A 17,329-nucleotide genomic window follows, 5' to 3' on the forward strand; every position below is an offset into this window, starting at 1 on the left:
AACTGCAACAGAACATTAGCTAGCTAGCTAAGATTAGTGTGCTGCTAGCTACAATGACAGCTGTCAGTTGCCCATGTGTTGTTTGTCCACTCCATGTGGAAATCATCACAACGTTTTTTCCCACCCCCAATTTGTGAATATGTATAAGTAGTAGGGCTATGACGAGACCACTATCGCGCAAATTGTTTTCCATGGCAAAAATGAAAACACGAAGCAGACCAAACTCTTTGGTCCTTTAAAAACTAGCTGTACGTAAGAGTGTGCTATAGCTTGGGAAAGAAATACATGTGACTCTAGATGACAACATAAGTATGTTTAACAACCATTAGGGCTGTTTTCCTAAAGAAGATAAATCCGCTTCGTGTTTTGTTTCCTTGGCACGACACTAAAGAGTATCGCGATACTGGTACCTTCCTGGCCCAAATACGTAGCCTGCGTCATTCTTCGGAGTTGGAACCTAAACGAGCGTTTCCGCTCTAGGGCAGGAGTTACATCGAAATAGGGGCGGCATTGTCCTCTGGTGGGTGCTTTTTTTTTAATGTTCAAGAGTTTTAAGTATGGATTTCCATCCGATCTGAGGATCTCAGATCTGGCTGCAGTTACATGACGCAACTTGCACACAATTTTAGTTGCAGTTGCAAGTGACATGTCAAGCAACTTTGCTGTTAGATGAAGCTACTTAAATGCAATTTTAAAATTGACAATCAAATTGAAGCTGCTTCTGTCATATTGTTTGAGAATTCTAAACTCCGCACATGTCATCTGATGCTTTACATGATTTGTTTATTCAACCGTTTCGTTATTGTATTTGGGGGTAGAAGCTTTTAAGGAGCCTTTTGGACCTAGACTAGGCGCTCCGGTCCCGCTTGCCGTGCGGCAGCAGACAGTACAGTCTATGACTTGGGTCTTGGGCCTTCCTCTGACACTGCCTAGTATATAGGTCCTGGATGGCAGGAAGCTTGGCCCCAGTGATGTATTGGCCCGTACGCACTACCCTCTGTGTAGCGCCTTGTGGTTGGATGCCGAGCAGTTGCCATACCAGGTGGTGATGCAACCGGTCAGGATGCTCTTGATGGTGCCGCTGTATAACTTTTTGAGGATCTGGGGACCCATGCCACATATTTTCAGTCTCCTGAGGGGGAAAAGGTGTTGTCGTTTGTTGGTGATGTGGACACCAAGGAACTTAACTCTCGACCCGCTCCACTACAGTCCCATCGATGTTAGTGGGGGCCTCTACGGCCATCCTTTTCCTGTAGTCCACGGCTATCTCCTTTTTCTTGCTCACATTGAGTGATAGGTTGTTGTCCTGGCACCACACTGCCAGCTCTCTGACCTCCCTATAGGCTGTCTCATTTTTGTCAGTGATCAGGCCTACCACTGTTGCGTCATCGGTAAACTTAATGATGGTGTTGGAGTTGTGCTTGGCCACACAGTTGTGGGTGAACAGAGAGTACAGGATGGGACCAAGCACGCACCACTGAGGGGCCCTGATGTTGAGGATCAATATGTTAGATTTGTTGTTGCCTACCCTTCCCGGTCACCTAATCATCCCCAGCTTACAATTGGCTCAATCATCCCCCCTCGTCTCCCCTGTAACTAATCCCCAGGTCGTTGCTGTAAATGAGAATGTGTTCTCAGTCAACTTACCTGGTAAAATAAGTGTTAAATAAATAAAATAAAACCTTACCTCCTGAGGGTGGGAAGTCCCAGGATCCAGTTGCAGAGGGAGGTGTTTAGTCCCAGGGTCTTTATCTTAGTGATGAGCTTTGTTGGCACTATGATGTTGGAACGCTGAGCTGTAGTCAATGAAAAGCATTCTCACATAGGTGTTCCTTTTGTCCAGGTGTGAAAGGGCAGTGTGGCGTGCGATTGAGATTATATCATCTGTTGGGGCGGTATACGAATTGGAGTGGATCTAGGGTTTCTGGGATGATGGTGTTAATGTGAGCCATGACCAGCCTTTCAAAGCACTTCATGGCTACCAAATGCTACGGGGCGGTAGTTATTTTGGCAGGTTACCTTTGCATTCTTGGGCAAAGGGACTATGGTGGTCTGCTTGAAACATGTAGGTATTACAGACTCTGTCAGAGAGAGGTTGAAAATGTCAGTGAATACATTTGCCAGTTGGTCAACGCATGCTCGGAGTACACGTCCTGGTAATCCGTGTCGCCCTGTGGCCTTATGAATGTTGATCTGTTTAAATGTCTTGCTCACATCGGCTACGGAGAGCGTGATCACACAGTCATCCGGAACAGCTGGTGCTCTCATGCATGCTTCAGTGTTGCTTGCCTCGAAGCGAGCATAAAAGGCATTTAGCTTGTCTGGTAGGCTCGTGTCACTGGGCAGCTCGTGGCTGGTTTTCCCTTTATAGTTTGCAAGCCCTGCCACATCCGACGAGTGTCAGACCTGGTGTAGTAGGATTCAGTTTCCGTATTGAGCTAGTCACTGGTACTTCCTGCTTTAGTTTTTGCGTGTAAGCAGGAATCAGGAGGATAGCATTATGGTCAGACTTGCCAAATGGAGGGAGAGCTTTGTATGCTTCTCTGTGTGTGGAGTAAAGGGGGTTGCACATGTGACATGCTGGTGGAAGTTAGGTTAAACAGATTTAAGTTTGCCTGCATTAAAGTCTCTAGCTACTAGGAGCGCCGCTTCTGGATGAGGATTTTCTTGTTTGCTTATGGCCTTATACAGCTCGTTGAGTGCAGTCTTAGTGCCAGCATCAGTTTGTGGTGATAAATAGACCTCTATGAATAATATAGATGAGAACTCTCTTGCTAGATAGTGTGGTCTACAGAGTTCGTTTTCCAGTGATTGCACGTTGGCCAGCCAATAGAACTGATGGTAGAGGAGATTTACTCACTCCCCTCCGAATCCTCACAAGGCACCCCAACCTTCTCCCTCTGTATCTCCGCCTTTTCTTCCTGCGAATGACGGGGATTTGTGCCTGGTCTCCGGAAAGCAGTATACCCTTCGCGGTGGACTCATTACAGAAAAAGTATTTGTCCAGTTCGAGGTGAGTAAACGCTGTTCTGATGTCCAGAAGTTATTTTCGGCCGTAAGAGATGGTAGCAGCAACTTTATGTACTAAATAAGTAGTTACAAACAATTCGGAAAAACAAACAAAATAGCATGGTTTTTAAGGAGCCCGTAAAACTGCAGCCATCCCCTCCGGTGCTATTATGGACCATCTCCTTTGCGTAGATTTGATCAGGCTGTTGATTGTGGCCTGGGGAATGTTGTCCCACTCCCCTTCATCGCACAGCCATTGTTGCTGGATATTGGTGGGAACTGGAACACGCGGTCATACACGTAGATCCAGAGCATCCCAAACGTGTTCATCGTGTGACATGTCTGGTGAGTATGCCGGTCATGGAAGAACTGGGACATTTTCAGCTTCCAGGAACTGTGTACAGATCCTTGTGACGTGGGGCCGTGCATTATCATGCTGAAACATGAGGTAATGGCGGTGGATGAATGGCATGACAATGGGCCTCAGGATCTCGGCACGGTATCTCTATGCATTCAAATTCCCATAGATAAAGTGCAATTATTGACGACAAGAACGCAGATGAGCTTCCCCGAGATGGTGTCTGACAGTTTGTGCAGAAATTCTTTGGTTGTACAAATCCTCAGTTTCATCAGCTGTCCAGGTGGCTGGTCTCGGATGATCCCAACGGTGAAGAAGTGAATATGGAGGTCCTGGGCTGGCATGGTTATACGTGTTCTGCGGTTGTGAGGCCGGTTGGACATACTGCCCCAAAAAATGTTATGATGTTGGAGGTGGCTTACGTTAGAGAAATTAACATTCAATTCTCTGGCAACAGCTTTGGTGGACATTCCTGCAGTCAGCATGCCAATTGCACACTCCTTCAAATTGATACATCTGTGGCATTGTGTGTTACAAAACTGCACATTTTAGTGGCCTTTTATTGTCCCCAGCACAAGGTGCACCTGTGTAATGATCATGCTGTTTCATCCGCTTCTTGATTTGCCACTCCTGTCAGGTGGATGGATTATCTTGGCAAAGGAGAAATGCTGACTAACAGGGATATAAACAAATTTGTGCACCAAATTTGAGAGAAGTAAGCTTTTTTGTGCATATGTGACATTTCTGGGATCTTTCATTTCAACTCATGGGACTAACACTTTACATGTTGCGTTTTATATTTTTGTTCAGTGTAGCCAACACTGTTTGATCAAGCTCGCTCGCTCGCTAGCTAGCAACGAGTTTACAAGCTTGCAACAATTTTTAGCTGGTGCAGTTCATGTTGAAAGTGTTAGTTTATTGACTTCAGAACCATGTACATAACACCTTTACTAGTCTTGATGCCAGTATTTACTTCAGCTCCCGTTTGGGTAATGTCTCTTCTGTCCACCTTGATCACGGTTCCCGCAGTACTGACAGCTGTGTTGTTGACATGACAAATCGGCCGGAGTTCCTAACCTTCGAATGGATCATGTGACAAAAGCATTCGTTTTGATTGGCTGTTGCAAAGTCGACATATTTCAGCTGGATGCATCCGAGTTGCAGATTAATTGCAGGCTAATTAGGGTTTTCACAGACCAATCAAGAAGCAACTCGGTTACAAGCCACAAAAATTCCGTGCAAGTTGCGTTGTGTAACTGCAGCCTTAGACTTTTTTTGGCAGTAAACATACAGTTGAAGTCGGAAGTTTACATACACCTTAGCCAAATACATTTAAACTCAGTTTTTCACAATTCCTGACATTTAATCCGAGTAAAAATTCCCTGTTTTAGGTCATTTAGGATCACCACTTTATTTTAAGAATGTGAAATGTCAGAATAATAGTAGAGAGAATTATTTATTTCAGCTTTTATTACTTTCATCACATTACATACACTCAATTAGTATTTGGTAGCATTGTCTTTAAATTGTTTAACTTGGGTCAAACGTTTCGGGTAGCCTTCCACAAGCTTCCCACAATAAGTTGGGTGAATTTCCTCCTGACAGAGCTGGATGAACCAGACTTGAACCAGACTTGTGGAGGTCTACAATTCTTGTTCTGAGGTCTTGGCTGATTTCTTCTGATTTTCCCATGATGTCAAGCAAAGAGCCACTGAGTTTGAAGGTAGGCTTTGAAATACATCCACAGGTACACCTCCAATTGACTCAAATAATGTCAATTAGCCTATCAGAAGCTTCTAAAGCCATGACCTAATTTTCTGGAATTTTCCAAGCTGTTTAAAGGCACAGTCAACTTAGTGTATATAAACTTCTGACCCACTGGAATTGTGATACAGTGAATTATAAGTGAAATAATCTGTCTGTAAACAATTGTTGGAAAAAATGACTTGTGTCATGCACAAAGTAGATGTCCTAACCGACTTGCCAAAACTATAGTTTGTTAACTTCTCTAGGATATGTGGTACGCTAACGTCCCACTTGGCCAAAAGCCAGTAAAAATGCAGAGCGCCAAATTCAAATATATTACTATAAAAATCAAACTTTCATGAAATCACACATGAAAGATACCAAATTAAAGCTACACTTGTGAATCCAGCCAACACGTCTGATTTCAAAAAGGATTTACGGCGAAAGCACACCAAACGATTATGTTAGGTCAGTAGATGGCCACAGAAAACACAGCCATTTTTCCAGCCAAAGAGAGGAGTAACAAAAGCAGAAATAGAGATAAAATTAATCACTAACCTTTGATGATCTTCATCAGATGACACTCATAGGACTTTGTTACACAATACATGTATGTTTTGTTCGGTAAAGTTCATATTTATATAAAAAAATCTGAGTTTAGGCGTGACGCTACTGTCTCACTTGGCAAAAAGCCAGAGAAAATGCAGAGCACCAAATTCAAATTAATTACTATGAAAATTACTATAAAAATCAAACTTTCATTAAATCACACACAAAAGTTACCAAATTAAAGCTACACTGGTTGTGAATCCAGCCAACATGTCAGAATTCAAATAGGCTTTTCGGCGAAAGCAAACAATGCTATTATCTGAGGATAGCACAATAGTTAACAAGGACAGAGAAGCATATTTCAACCCTGCAGGCGCGACACAAAACGCAGAAATAAAAATATAATTCATGCCTTACCTTTGACGAGCTTCTGTTCTTGCCACTCTAATATGTCCCATAAACATCACAAATGGTCCTTTTGTTCGATTAATTCCGTCGATATATATCCAAAATGTCCATTTATTTGGCGCGTTTGATCCAGAAAAACACCGCTTCCAAATTGCTCAAACGTGACTACAAAATATCTCAAAGGTTACCTGTAAACTTTGCCCAAAAATTTCAAACTACTTTTGTAATACAACTTTAGGTATTTTTTAGCGTTAATAATCGATAAAATTGAAGACTGGATGATCTGTGTTCAATACAGGATTAAAACCAACTATAGCCAGCTTTCTGCTCACGCGCTTCTATCTAACAGGACACTTAATGTGACTCTCATTCAAGATGGCCGTACTTCTTCATTACACAAAGGAATAACCTCAACCAATTCCTCAAGACTGTTGACATCCAGTGGAAGCGGTAGGAACTGCAAGCAGGTCGATTAGAAATCTGGTTTCCCAATGAAAACTCATTTGAAAAGAGAGTGACCCCCCCCCAAAAAAAAATCTGAATGGTTTGTCCTCGGGTTTTTTTCCCTGTTAAATAAGTTCTGTTATACTCACAGACATGATTCAAACAGTTTTAGAAACTTCAGAGTGTTGTCTATCCAAATCTACTAATATGCATATCTTATCTTCTGGGGATGAGTAGCTGGCAGTTGAATTTGGGTATGCTTTTAATCCAAAACGTGAAAATGCTGCCCCCTATCCTAGAGAAGTTAACAAGAAATTTGTGGAGTGGTTAAAAAACGAGTTTTAATGACTCCAACCTAAGTGTATGTAAACCTCCGACTTCAATTGTAAGTCCTGAAATGATTATCAATGGCTTGATTGGAGAATTCTTCTTTTATTTTCTTTATTTTTTATTTCACCTTTATTTAACCAGGTAGGCCAATTGAGAACAAGTTTTCATTTACAACTGCAACCTGGCCAAGATAAAGCAAAGCAGTGTGACAAAAAACAGCAACGCTGAGTTACACATGGGATAAACAAAAGTACAGTCAATAACAATAGTAACATTGTTACAATTGTCTTCCTTGGTGGCATGTTTTCACCTTCTATACCACTGACTCATCTTTTTATAGATGGGATTGACTACAGCAACAGACTCCTGGCCTATATTCAGTGAATTTTCCTCCTTTTCCTTATGATTTGGAAATTTCAGTGAGCGTGTTACCCAGCTAGCGTGCTTCTGGGCTGTGGACTGACAGATCTAAGGTTCCAGCCAGTCTGGAGTCACCCGCTGAAGTGGTATTACACACACTCGAATGTAGCGTCTGCTTAAAGGCAAGGAAAGTGAATCAGCGGTTTTGAGGGATACTGCTCTTGACTGAAGTCAGAAATGTATCCAAAGAATACCTATATTTAACATTGCCTTCTTTCTATAGCGGTAACTCTTAATTTGCCCACAATTACCTCTGCACCTTTTATTGTCAATGTTCTGGTTTTGGAGAGACCACGTGGGCAGACCTGTTTTATAGTCTATTCATTCTAGTGACTCTTGTTGATAACATTTCATGGCATAAGATGCTGAAGAATGACACAACCAATCCTTGAGTTCAGTATGGCCACTCTAAAAAGACAGCTGAGGGAAGACGGAGCTAGAGAAAGGCATGTCGCAAGAGTGCCTGACTAATGCCAATGATTCTTTGTTCATCACAGAAACGGCCAAACATTCACTCCCTAGAAGCACATGGCCCTGCATGTTTCTTTTTAGATTAAAGTATTTTTTTGATCAGTTGAGATATTAGATTTCACAATTATCGCAGTTCACCTCCAGTTGAACCAGCCCGGGGCAATTTAATCTTATTTGAGCAGTGTAAAAAGTTAAGGGGGGGCTCAGGGGGATAGCATACTTTTCTCTGTTATCTGATTGCAGAATAGCTCCCTACTCCGAGCTCAAGCTATTGTGCTTTTAAAAAGCCAGGCGGCTTCCAGACCCTGTTCTTTAACCTGTAAGCATTTCAGATCTGAGTAAGAGAAAGGGGGAAACGGAGGGAGAGAAGGGGGTGGGGGTTTGAAGTGTTGGAGAAGGGTTTTTTGAAAAAGTGTCTTGTGACTCTCCAACAGAAGGACAAAGAGAAACATCTCAGACTGGATCTTTCACAGTTGTAACTTCAAGTTTGGTTGTCAACAGAGGTTTCATCTCTCTCCTTTGGATGTTTTTTTGCATACTGTTTCTGTTTGCGTTCCTCTTGGTGTGTGTGTGTGTGTATAGTAGTTCTTGCTCTCTTGTGTGTTGTGGGAGGGCCAGCCATCTGATGTCATTCAGTGCAGCAAGCAGAGCCTGAAAGAGGCCCTTTGTTGTCAGCCTGTAGCACGAGTCCCTGTGCTTCTCATGCTAACGGGGACACACACGCACACGCGCACAGGCGAGAGAATGGCACCATCCGAACTGCCCTACTGCACGCTCAACTGACATATCCGCATGTCCAGCCAGCTTTTGGCCAGAACGGGCACACTTTTGGGTCGCTTCTGCCTCCTCCGGAAAGGAGCTAACCAAGCCAGAGAGAAAAAAAGATGGAGCCGCTTGGACTACAAAGTTTGTAGACTTTGCGGGCAGCACAGAGTTCGCTTTTGTTTGGTGGAATAGAGGAGAGAAAAGGGGGTCACAACAGCCAAAGATTCTGAGAGGAGTAAAGCAGAATTCCTTGTTTTTTTTTGTTCTTTTTTCATGACAGACCTGCGGAAATTTTTTCTGTTGATCTCCCGGCAAAAGGAAACATAAGGGATACTGGGCTGATAAACAAACAGGATTTTTCAAGTGGAAGCGAAAGAAAGCAAATGAAAATGTTGGAGATTTGCCTGACATTGGTGGGGTGTAAATCTAAGAAAGGCCTCTCGTCCTCCTCCAGCTGCTACTTGGAAGGTAAGGATTTGAGGAACGGCAGTAGGGGGTTGGTTTGGGATTGATTCTTAGAGAAAGACAAAGATGGTCAGAGAAGGAGAGGACACTGTAGGGGAATTAGTTGCGCTGGGAAGGGGGAGAGAATGTGGCGCATCTTCTCCCTCTATCTCAGTGTGAGGCCTCTGTCGTTCCTCTGGAAAGCGGATGGGGAGAGCATCAGGGAGAGGGAAGCCAGATACTGGCTTGCTGCAGAGAATAGAAGGGGGAAAAGAGGGATGAGAGAATAAAAGGAAATCTGACTCCAGGCTGGGCTCGTTTTTACTTTAGTTTATGAGGGTTTAATCTAAATCTACGCTTTCCTTTTCACTCTTTGCTAAGATTTGCATCTTGTTTATTGTTTTTCTACGTCGAGTGCAAAGAAAAGTTGAACTGAGTTATAGAGGTTTAAGACTTATAGGCCTTATAGAGTGTACCATTGTAATTATTTTCTAAGCCTACACTCGGCCTTACTTTAAACAACGATGCGCTAAATAGATTAGCCTGAATCAAAGATGAATGGAATTTGAGGAAATCCGGGGTACGTTGCGTTTCAACAGTCTAGTTGATTTGTAATGGAAGACTGTGAAATGCACCATGTGCTAAGGATTGCGCAACGAAATGATTTAATAGACAATATACTGTAGTCCTGGAACACTTTCCAGCAAAGTAGATGTTGATCAATAACTTTTTAAACGCACATTTTCATATAGGTGTGGTTACATACACACACACAGACCAAAAATGAAAGAACAGTCTAATTTGGAATTAAGTTTTCTGTATTTCTGGGAAAAAAATGAGCAATTCTCTCTTTGGAGGGATATCCACTTATTGAATTTGCAATAAGTTAGCTAGCCCCCAATTTAACCTTATTTCTGTTTACATTACTCATAGCCTTGTGTGGCAAATTCTTCTGCAGTCAATAAAGCCTAGCATTTTACACCTGTCCCTCTCTGTGTGGCAGGTTCACTCACCCTCATGTCTAGTGTACCAATGTTTGACCTAATCACAGTAGAGCTGGGGGAAGAACTAGTCTACAGTGGGCACCAGATCCAGATAGGATCTTTAAACAGTGGTTAGACCTCCAGATCTCAGGCTTGATCCAGCGTCAAGCTCTTTGTCACCCATCACAGGTGTCGACAGCGAGGTGATGCAACAGAATCGCTCAAGCGTGAGTTCTTTTCCCTCCCTCCGACTTCGCCTCAAGTGGCTTGGTTTTACGTCATGTAACTTGACTGTTGTTTGGATTCTTATGGCCCTAGTCACTATGTTTTGATCTCAGAGGTCAAGGAGGTAGTGATGAACTCCACTTGGCCAATCTATGTATCCCCTGTTCTGTCAGTGTGTTTGTGGTTAGTTTTAATTCATCCCTGTTGTTCATACCAACTCTGTCATAGCTGTCAAGAGTTCCACACATATTTAATCACTGCTGGATGGATTATCTCCCCCAGTGATCCAGCCAGGATATGCTGTAATCCCAACCTCTCCACTAGCAACTGCTGTTTCTCTTTTTCCTTTCTTCCTTGCCTCATTTTAAGTCTTCTTCCATTTCTCTCTCTCCCTCTTGCTCTCTCTCAGTATGCTGCCATGTCATGCAGTATGTCTCAGTCTGCTGTCACTCCTCACTAAGAGCAGAGGTATTTGAGGTTAGTAAAATGGACATGTGTAGGCGGGGTGGGCTGTTAGTGCCCACACACTTATGACCAGTCTATCCCCTCCTCCACCCTCTTCCTCTCATTTCTCATCCACTACACTCATATGTATCTCCCTCCATCTGTCTTATTTCCTCACCCGACAACCCCCGCCTGCCCATATTCATTCGACAAAATCTAAGCGTTTATCTTTTGCGGATTGAATCATAGCCTTGGAGTTCAATTGTTTTCAGTCGCTCACTAAGAAATCAAGCTGTCATTCCTCATGCTCACTCTTGCACTTGAAGTCTATAGTTCAAAAGATACAGGTTCTGTTTTGAGATTTTTGGTTTGGGTCATTCTCAAATGTCCAGAATGATTATAGATTGAGAGACCTTCTTTTTTGCTCATTGTCTGAATGGTGAAGTTTTGCTCTGCAATCACACTCCGCTGCTAACAGGACACCGCTCTACCACAAGGGTCTTCAATTCAAGGGACTTTATTGGCATGGGAAACATGCAAAGCAAGTGAAGTAGATAATATACAAAAGTGAAATAAACAATAAAAATAAACAGTCAACATTACACTCACAGAAGTTCCAAAAGAATAAAGACATTACAAATGTCATATTATGTATATATACAGTGTTGTAACGATGTACAAATGGTTAAAGTACAAAAGGGAAAATAAATAAACATAAATATAGGTTGTATTTACAATGGTGTTTGTTCTTCACTGGTTGCCCTTTTCTCGTGGCAACAGGTCACAAATATTGCTGCTGTGATGGCACACTGTGGTGTTTTCGAATTCTTTGTGGATCTGTAATCTGAGGGAAATATGTGTCTCTAATATGGTCATACATTTGACAGGAGGTTAGGAAGTGCAGCTCAGTTTCCACCTAATTTTGTGGGCAGTGTGCACATAGGCAGACCTGGCTCTCAATAGCAAGGCTATGTTCACTGAGTCTGTACATAGTCAAAGCTTTCATTAAGTTTGGGTCAGTCACAGTGGTCAGGTATTCTGCCACTGTGTACTCTCTGTTTAGGGCCAAATAGCATTCTAGTTTGCTCTTTTTTTTTGTTAATTCTTTCCAATGTGTCAAGTAATTAATTATCTTTTTGTTTTCTCATGATTTGGTTGGGTCTAATTGTGTTGCTGTCTTCATCTTTTTCCTGCCCAGGGACCCCCTCCCAGGCAAACCAGTGACCCAGGGACCCCATCATACGTTAGCAAAAATGTTGCTGTCTTATCAGGTGAATGATAATGGAAAGGAGAAGTAATAAACATTCTTCGTGCCAAATAAATAGATTTGGTTGAAAGTTTTCCATTATTTTGACCTCCCTACTAGGCTTCAAGGGTGTCCAGATTGTCATACCTTCACACTGAACACAAAGGGCGCTATTTTCTAACCCCACAGCCTCTGTAAACCGAAGGTTAGCAATGCTAACAAGTACATGTAAAATCCCATGGAGAATGCTAACTAATGCTAATGAGCGCAGTGCAACGTTTTTAGTCTCCAACCTAAATTACTGTATTTTCAGAACAGACATCCCAGCTCATAAATAAATACAAGTACCTACATTTTTTTTATTGCAAACACAAAACAAATATTAGATAGCAATGCTCTTGATCCACGAGGGGATTTTGTGCTGTTACCAAACAAAGCTTGATTTTGGAAGAAGATAACCACTTAGCTAAATAGCTAACTAACTACTAAATTAGAAAATAAACTGCAGTTGTGCATTTACCTTAATAGTTATAGTTTAAAAGATATTTAGCTGGCAACATTTTAGTTGTGAATTCCATACTGTAACTAGATCACCTGGCGCGTGCTGCACAACAGTGAGTGACTCACAAGGCTCCGGTCTCTCGTCGTTGTGTGCTTGTAAATAAACACCACATGACTGGGGACTACCGGTATGCTTCATAATGAAACATTTTGACGGGTAAAATGAAGAACGCATTCTTTATCTCCTAACGTATTGCACAAGTTGATTGCAGGTATTTACTTAAGTAGCTACAAATATAAAAGTTTATAGAGAAACTTCAAAGACACAGTTTTGACGGTATTGAAAAACCATCCCATGGCTATTTCCAAATACCCGGGTATACGGTACACCGCCCAAGCCTACTCCCCACATAATTGGAATAGGAAGTGTAAACTCTAACTTAGCCTATTACAGTGCCTTGCAAAAGTATTCATGCCCCTTGGCGTTTTTCCTTTTTTGTTGCATTACAACCTGTAATTTGGATGGATTTTTATTTGCATTTAATGTAATGGACATACACAAAATAGTCAAAATTGGTGAATTGAAATGAAAAAAATAACTTGTTTAAATAAATTCTTTAAAAAATCAAAAACAGAAAAGTAGTGCGTGCATATGTATTCACCCCCTTTGCTATGAAGCCCCTAAATTAGATCTGGTGCAACCAATTGCCTTCAGAAGTCACATAATTAGTTAGATTGCACACAGGTGGACTTTATTTAAGTGTCACATGGACAAAGTTGTGGAGAAGTACAGACCAGGGTTGGGTTATAAAAAAATATCCAAAACTTTGAACATCCCACAGAGCACCGTTAAATCCGTTGTTAAATTTTTTAGGGCTGCCCACCAAAACTCATGGAACAGGCAAGGGGGGCATTAATCAGAGAGGCAACAAAGAGACCAAAGATAACCCTGAAGGAGCCCCACAGCGGAGATTGGAGTATCTGTCCATAGGACCACTTTAAGCCGTACACTCCACAGACCTGAGCTTTACAGAGTGGCGGGCAGAAGAAAGCCATTGCTTAAGAAAAAAATAAGCAAACACATTTGGTGTTCGCCAAAAGGCATGTGGGAGACTCCCCAAACATATGGAAGAAGGTACTGTGGTCAGATGAGACTAAAATTGATCTTTTTGGCCATCAAGGAAAACACTATGTCTGGCGCAAACCCAACAGCCTTCTCATCACCCCGAGAACACCATCCCTACAGTGAAGCATGGTGGTGGCAGCATCATGCTGTGGGAATGTTTTTCATCGGTAGGGACTGGGAAACTGGTCAGAATTGAAGGAATGATGGATGGCGCTAAATACAAGGAAATTTTTAAGGGAAACCTGTTTCAGTCTTCCAGAGATTTGAGATGTTGACGGAGGTTCACCTTCCAGCAGGACAATGACCCTAAGCATACTGCTAAAGCAACACTCGAGTGGTTTAAAGGGAAACATTTAAATGTCTCGGACTGGCCTAGTGAAAGCCCAGGCTTCAATCTAATTGAGAATCTGTGGTATGACTTAAAGATTGCTGTACACCAGCAGAACCCATCCAACTTGAAGGAACTGGAACAGTTTTGCCTTGAAGAATGGGCAAAAATCCCAGTGGCTAGATGTGCCAAGCTTATCGAGACATACCCCAAGAGACTTGCAGCTGTAATTGCTACAAAAGGTGGTAGTTATGGGTAGTTATGCACGCTCAAGTTTTCAGTTTTTTTGTCTTATTTCTTGCTTGTTTCACAATAATAAAAATATTTTGCATCTTCAAAGTGGCATGTTGTGTAACTCAAATGATACAAACCCGCCAAAAAATCTATTTTTATTCCAGATTGTAAGGCAACAAAATAGGAAAAATGCCAAGGGGGGTGAATACTTTTGCAAGCCACTGTACATGCTGACTAGACCGCCATCACGCGCATGTTGATTTTGTCCATCCACACCAGACACGATCAGGACACCCAGGTTGTAATATCAAAACGAACTCTGAACCAACTATATTAATTTGGGGACAAGTCAAAACATTTCAAATATTCATGGCCATTTACAGTGCAATCGGAAAGTATTCTGACCCCTTGACTTTTTTCATTTCGTTACTTTACAGCCTTATTCTAAAGTTGAATACATTGTTTTTGTGCCCCGTGAAAATATCACATTTACATAAGTATTCAGACCCTTTATTCAGTACTTGGTTGAAGCACCTTTGGCATCGATTACAGCCTTGAGTCTTGGGTATGAAGCTACAAGCTTGGCACACCTGTATTTTTGGAGTTTCTCCCATTCTCTGCAGATCCTCTCAAGCGCTGTCAGGTTGGATGGGGAGCGTCACTGCACAGCTATTTTCAGGTCTCTCCAGAGATGTTCGATAGGGTTCAAGTCCGGGCTCTGGCTGGGCCACTCAAGGACATTCAGAGACTTCTCCCGAAGCAACTCCTGCGTTGCATTGGCTGTGTGCTTAGGGTCGTTGTCATCTTGGAAGGTGAACCTTCACCCAGTCTGAGGTCCTGAGCTTTCTGGAGCAGGTTTTCATCAAGAATCTCTGTACTTTGCTCCGTTCATCTTTCCCTTGATCCTGATTAGTCTCCCAGTCCCTGCCGATGAAAAACATCCCCACAGCATGATGCTGCCACCACCATGCTTCACTGTAGGGATGGTGCCAGGTTTCCTCCAGTCATGACGCTTGGCATTAAGGCCAAAGAGTTCAATCTTGGTTTCATCAGAGCAGAGAATCTTGGTTCTCATGGTCTGAGGCCTTGAGCTATTTACTGAGGAGTGGCTTCCGTCTGGCCGCTCTACCATAAAGGCCTGGTTGATGGAGTGCTGCAGAGATTGTTGCCCTTTTGGAAGGTTCTCCCATCTACACAGAGGAACTCTGGAGCTCTGTCAGTGACACCATCTGGGTCTTTTTTTTTTTTTTTTTTTTTTTTTTTGGGGGGTGGATCAGCTTAATATTGCGGAAAGAATGTTGCTTCCAATGTAATTGTCTGCATCATTTCCAATCCCCCATATTTTTTGGGGTAAATATATATATCCATTCACGTATGCATACATATACACATATATACATACACATACCTACATAGACATACATACTTTTTTAAAGAGTATACCTTTATTATTATTCCCCGCAAACCCTACCACCGATCCCCCAATTGGAGTAAACTGATAAACATTTCTGTTTTTACCTTCAATTTATACATCTTATACACATTTTACAGACACAGTCTACTTTATAATAGTTCTCTCTTGTTTGTTCTTAGTCCTTCCTCTATTTCTGTTGTCCATCCAGTTTGATTTCCACTTGTAACTGTGCTATTTCACAATAGCTCCGCACCTATACACATTTCACAGATCCCGTATGCCCTACATTGTTTATCTTGTTATTAGTCCCACCCTTCAGCTCCACTCAACCTTTCCCATCTATCTTCCAACATCATCCATTTCGGATTTTTATTTGCCATATATTTTTCAACTGTGCTGTGATGCTTCACAAAAGATTTGAATCTTCCTATTCTCATAGCTTCCACGGATTGTAAATTAAAAATAAACATTTTTGCTAAAATAATTATTATATTATTGATTGATTGACTATGGCTTTTCAAATCCCCCAGTATTGCTATCTGTAGCGTTAGTTCTACGCAAATGTTGCAATTCTTCAACCATTCCTGGACCTGTGACCAAAAACGAGCTACATGCGGACAATACCAAAATAAATGGTCTAATGACTCTGCCTCCTCACAGCAGAATCTACAGAGCTGGGAAGATTGTATCCCCCATATATATAACATTCTATTAGTTGCAAGAATTTTGTACAATAATTTAAATTGAAAAATTCGAAGTTTTGAATCCGGCGTTGTTTTGCGTATCAATTCATACACCATGTGCCATGGAATGGGTACATCGAAAATCTCTTCCCAACTATTTTGCAATTTATATGGCACAGCTGTAAGTTTTTTGGTCCTTAAATGAAATTGGTATATGTTTTTATTTATCACACTTTTCTTTAACCATTTATGTTCTTTAATATAAGGCCGACATACAAGTTCCTTACTTTTATCCCCTTCCACCTGCCTCTTCCATTTTTGTGGTAATGCTGCAATTAATTGGTTGTAATTTTGGGTAGAGCAGACATTTCCATATGTCTGCGTTAGCTGCATGTGTGACATTACTCCACCAGTCCTATTTATGATATCATTCACAAAAATTATACCTTTTTTAAACATTTCTTCGATAAATACAGTTTTTTTATCAATTACTATATTTGAATTTAACCACAAGATTTGTTGTACTATTTGTTCCGTCCTTTCAGGTGGATTAAACTGAAATTGCAACCAACTTTCTAAGGCTTGCTTAAAAAATAAAGATATTTTGGAGATTATTTCCTTTTCAAGCAACCGAAAGTGAGCAGGTGTAATCTGAATAAAGGGAAAAAGGCCCTTCTTGAACATAGGATGAGACATTCGTACCAATCTACTAGAGAACCAGTTTGGATTTAAGTATAACTTTTGTATGACTGATGCCTTTAGTGAGAGGTCTAATGCTTTAATATTTAATAATTTCTGCCCTCCGAATTCATATTCGTTATATAAATAGGCCCTTTTAATTTTATCTGGCTTGCCGTTCCAAATAAAATTGAATATTTTTTGTTCATATAATTTAAAAAGCAGGTCACTAGGTGTAGGCAAAACCATAAGCAAATAGGTAAACTGTGATATGATTAAAGAGTTAATCAGGGTGATTTTCCCACAAATAGACAGGTATTTTCCTTTCCATGGTAGCAAGATCTTATCTATTTTTGCTAACTTTCTATAAAAATTTATTGGAGTGAGATCATTTCTTTCTTTTGGGATTTGTATACCGAGTATGTCCACATCACCGTCAGACCATTTAATTGGTAAACTACATGGCAATGTAAAATGTGTATTTTTTAGTGATCCAATACGTAATATGGTACATTTATCATAA

The 17,329-nt window shown here is 41.4% G+C and overlaps 1 protein-coding gene across 2 annotated transcripts in view; it reads left to right on the forward strand.

Moving 5' to 3' along the window:
- LOC120021211 (tyrosine-protein kinase ABL1-like) overlaps positions 1-17,329 on the forward strand; it is a 59,470-nt gene that overhangs the window by 16,427 nt on the left and 25,714 nt on the right. Inside the window, exon 1 of one of the 2 annotated variants that reach the window (XM_038964873.1) lies at positions 8,407-8,968. The exons of the other annotated variant lie outside the window; for it this stretch is intronic. Within the exon in view, the coding sequence (XP_038820801.1) occupies positions 8,884-8,968 (85 nt within the window). The 5' untranslated portion in view covers positions 8,407-8,883. Of the gene's footprint in view, positions 1-8,406; positions 8,969-17,329 lie in introns of those variants that run through there. 2 annotated transcript variants of the gene reach the window in all.

Source organism: Salvelinus namaycush, chromosome 26, assembly GCF_016432855.1.
Source record: "Salvelinus namaycush isolate Seneca chromosome 26, SaNama_1.0, whole genome shotgun sequence".
In the NCBI taxonomy this organism is placed as follows: domain Eukaryota; kingdom Metazoa; phylum Chordata; class Actinopteri; order Salmoniformes; family Salmonidae; genus Salvelinus; species Salvelinus namaycush.